The sequence below is a fragment of the Enhydra lutris genome, unplaced genomic scaffold, assembly GCF_002288905.1.
Source record: "Enhydra lutris kenyoni isolate GAN:26980312 unplaced genomic scaffold, ASM228890v2 scaffoldscaffold15, whole genome shotgun sequence".
NCBI classification, from domain to species: Eukaryota; Metazoa; Chordata; class Mammalia; order Carnivora; family Mustelidae; genus Enhydra; species Enhydra lutris.
Genome location: NW_019154099.1, coordinates 8,635,901 through 8,640,155, shown reverse-complemented (window position 1 = coordinate 8,640,155; position 4,255 = coordinate 8,635,901). Strand labels below are relative to the sequence as shown.

The 4,255-nt window shown below is 33.3% G+C and overlaps 1 protein-coding gene across 1 annotated transcript in view; it reads right to left on the bottom strand.

Moving 5' to 3' along the window:
• Positions 1-407: 407 nt before the first annotated feature.
• Positions 408-4,255, bottom strand: part of LOC111146974 (epithelial stromal interaction 1) — a 109,845-nt gene continuing 105,997 nt past the window's right edge. Inside the window, exon 11 of the mRNA XM_022502776.1 lies at positions 408-944. Within this exon, the coding sequence (XP_022358484.1) occupies positions 936-944 (9 nt within the window). The 3' untranslated portion in view covers positions 408-935. The remainder of the gene's footprint in view (positions 945-4,255) is intronic.

Sequence of the window (4,255 nt, the reverse complement as noted above, 5' to 3'; positions counted from 1 at the left end):
TATATAACATGGAGTTGGGACTAGAACATAAAGCATGGAAAACCAACACTCTTGCACTCTCAGGTCTATAACCAGGTAAGGGCATAAAAGTAGAACAGGAAAGCCTGCTGAATTAGCTATAGGACATAGGGTGCATAGAGAAAAGACAAGTTTCCAGAACACCTAAAAACCACATTGTATCTATATTTCTATTTAGTTGATTTTTATATAAACCATGTCCTTTCAGGCGATTAACTGGACCACTATGAAAAACCAGAGGAATAGTATTAGTAAGTAAATCAATACCAAAGGCAGATCCAATAGTGATTGCAGTCTTACATTTGATCTACATAGACTATAAAGAATATAAAAATGAGACCCATCAAAAGAGAACAACTCAAGAGCTTTTCATTAAAAATAAAAACCATTTATACAGAAGTATTTCAAAATTTATTTATGAATGTGTTTAAAAGAGTATAAAAGATTTATTTTTTTCTTTTGCTCAAGTTTGTACCCTGGATTAAGTAGAGGTTAATCTAAAAAATGCCAAAGTTTCCCCCAGCATTATCTGAGAATTACATAAGAATTAGCTGCTTTGAGAGATAAGCATGTAGCACCCATAACTCTTGCAAACCCAAAAGTATCGAATTATTCCCTCCTTTTTTTATCTTACTAACATTGCTGTAATTAGGCTTCCAATAAGATGTGAAACCAGTGAGAGAGTGTAACATTTCACTGGCAGTAGAAATTAAATCTGAGCTCAGCAATCAGATTCTACAAACATGCATCAATAATAACAGGGGAAAACTGGTCATCCCCAATGTTCGTTTAGCTGAGTGGATGGGCAACTGAAGTCAAGGTAAAAACAGTGAAGATAAATAAAGGAGTTTTAAGGAAAATCATCAAGTGAGGTTCTTCAAGGTCAGGTGACAAAGGACAGACGAAGTAAATATTTCTCATACATCCTGGAAAAAAAAAGAACAAAAATGAGTATAAGCAGCAAAACAAATTCATAGCCTCTCTAAGTACAAAATGAAGTTCCCTCAGAGAACACCCTTTACTACACTGGGCTTAAATGTCTATTTCGTATTTAATGATTTGTCCCAGTGACATGTTTTAATTTTCAAGTCCCATTGCATTTGATTCACAAAATAGTCTCTGTCGACAATGTAATGGCTTGTTGAGTGACAGCTCATCAGCTGTGTTCTTAGAGGTTAACATAGGTCACAAACAATAGTATTCACAAATACTGTCACCTACCTCCATAGTTACAGCAAGGACAGGACAACACAGTTTGAAGCAGTGCAATTTAAATGGAAATATGTGGCGTAGAATGGCATTGTATTATGCAGCAGAATGGTGACTTTTAAGGGGACCTCCAGGAAGGGAACTAGACTAAATGAGTCCCCTCCACCCCCCACCCTGTGCAAAGGGTCAAGAAGTCTCCATCAAACCTCCCAGAATGCTGTGCAACATTACACTTGGGATTCAGACTATTGCTGCTCTAACATTCCAGGACACTAAAATCTCAGGTTGCCTCATAGGTCATGTTGAAAGTGCAAATGCCCTTGAAGACACAGGATTTAGAGTTTCCACAGCATTTAAGGAGTCTCACCTACCGGTATCAGAGAAAACAGAACTTGAAGTGATTCTTTCAAAGTCCTACCCTAGTTATATCATAAAGAGTAGCAGAGGAGGCTAGAAAACCAAAAAAAATTTTAATATAAAAATAATTTTTAATTATATATAAAGGAATATGCAATTAATGTGATTTAATTTTTAAAAGATTGAAAGATAAAGAACAGTCTGTCTATCCAAATACACTTATCAAAGACCTACTACTTAAGTGTTCATATGATGTTCCAAGAAACAAGTTTTTTTTTCTCTTTGTCTTTCATCATTGTTGTATTTTCTGCCTTCCTCCTTTTCTGCTTCCTCAGCTTTTTACTGATTCCAGTAGTTCCTCCAAGCCCCATCTGTGAACTCTCTCATTCCTGGAGGAGCTCAGGTGTCATCTGTCAACTTCTAAATAAATGACACAGTCTAAATACATTCTGTGTATTAAACTTTCATCTACCTGTTCTTTACAAAACATGTCCAGGGTAAAAATCTTCATATACGGCTTCTCTTCTTTTGTATGGTGTCCTTCAATGAATAGATATTTCATTTTAATGTATATTTATCATTTCCTTTTGGTTTATACTTTGGATCTTACAAAATCCGCCCTAGCTTAATTTTATAAATAGTCTATTTTCTTCTAAAATTTGAAAAGTCTTCTTTTCTACTTAATAAGGCTTAATCCACCTGGAGTTGATTGGTTATGATTTCATGTGGGTATTCAACTGTCCCAGTAATATTTGTTGAAGAGTATACTTTCCCCACTGATGTGCTTTGCCTTCTGTCATATGTCAGAATTCCAAAAATGGTTGGGTCTGCTTGTGCCAGTTCCAGACTGTATTAAATGTTTAAACAAGTCTTTATACATACTTCTTTATTTTTAGTAGTGAATTGGTTATTCTTGGTTCTTTGATCATAATTTAATGAAATCTATAGATTATTTGAGAGCTCATTCCTATTCCTATCCATTAATAAGGTATAACTTCATTCATTTATTCCTTAAGATCTTTCTATAAAACTTTATATATTTTTTAAAGGGCATGGCATTTTTGGTTTTATCTTTTTATTAATTTTTTGTTTATTTGCAATTTATAGAAGTTTTTATATATTGATCCTAAATCTACCAAATTTGTAGTCTTCTTATTTATTCTGATAACTTAAATATCAATTCTTTTTTATTTTCTGAGTAGGTAATTGTATCATCTGTGATTTATAAATGTTTTTCCTTTCAACCTTCACATATGATTTAAAGGAAATGCCTTTAATATATTTCTATTATAAATTTTTGTTCCCTTTATTAGCTAAAGAAATGTCCTTTCTGTTTCTCCTTTCCAAGGAGCTTTTATCACAAATGAGTACTGAAACTTTTCAAATGTTTTCTCTGTATCTACCGAGATGATCATATGGTATTTCTCCTATAATTTAGGAGGTAAATCATCTCAGTTTTTTGGTCTTGTTTTGTTTATTCATTTGTGATCAATCAAGCTTCCATCTGAGATAAATCCAATTTGACAAGGATATATTATGCATTTTAAAGAAATTTATTATTGAATCTGTCAAAATTTTGTGATTTTTTTTAAGTCTGTATTTATGAATGAGCCTATATTCATAAATTTTTTTTTCTGTGTGTGATCTGATTCAGGTTATAGTGACTTGTTTAATTCTTTGGAGATTATTTTCTCTTTTTTCATTTATCTGGAGAACTTTCTAGACTTCTAGAATAATCTGTTTTTCAAATATTTAGTAGAGCTTTTCTGCAATACGTCTAGGCCTGGTTTTATTTTATGCAAAGAAGATGACAAATTAAATTAGATCATTTTTGTATCATTTTGAATTCCCACCAATAATACGTGAATGAACTCTTCTCCCCACAGCCTTCCCAAAAGAGTATATTGCCAATCTTTTGTTCTTTTGCCAAAATAATAGATGAGAAATGGCATTTTGATTTAGTTCTTAATTTATGTTCCTTTTATTGTGATGAATTCATTGAGTGCTTTAATTCCAGAGATTATGTTTTTTTCTGCTTTGAAGTTCTATTTTGTTCTTTTTCAAATCTTCTTGGTTGTCTTTGTCACTTGTTTTTGCTCATTGTTTCAAATCCAAAATTTATTACATCATGGGGCATCTGGGTGGCTCAGTGGGTTAAAGCCTCTGCTTTCGGCTCAGGTCGTGATCCCAGGGTCCTGGGATAGGGCCCCACATCGGGCTCTCTGCTCAGCAGGAAGCCTGCTTCCACCTCTCTCTCTATCTGCCTGCCTCTCTGCCTACTTGTGATCTCTGTCAAATAAATAAATAAAATCTTTTTAAAAAAAAAGAAAGAAAGAAAATTTATTACATCATATGTTTTATACATAGCTATTTTAAATTTAGTATCAAAGCATTTCAGTATATCAAATCATTTGGTTCTAAATCTTTGTTGTTTTGCCATCCCTCAGTCATAGCCATCTGTTTCCTTGTGCCTGTGCTAAGTTCCAACCACTGTCGTATGCTTGGGATAGATCAATGAATAAAACAGTCAAAGGGCCCTGACTGATGCAATATGGAATGTGTATTACACCTTAGGGAGAGATTAAGAGTAAACAGAAAATAATATATATAAGCAAATAATGTTAGAAAGCTATGTTAGAAGTTGTGGAATGCCACAGAAAAAAGAAGTGAA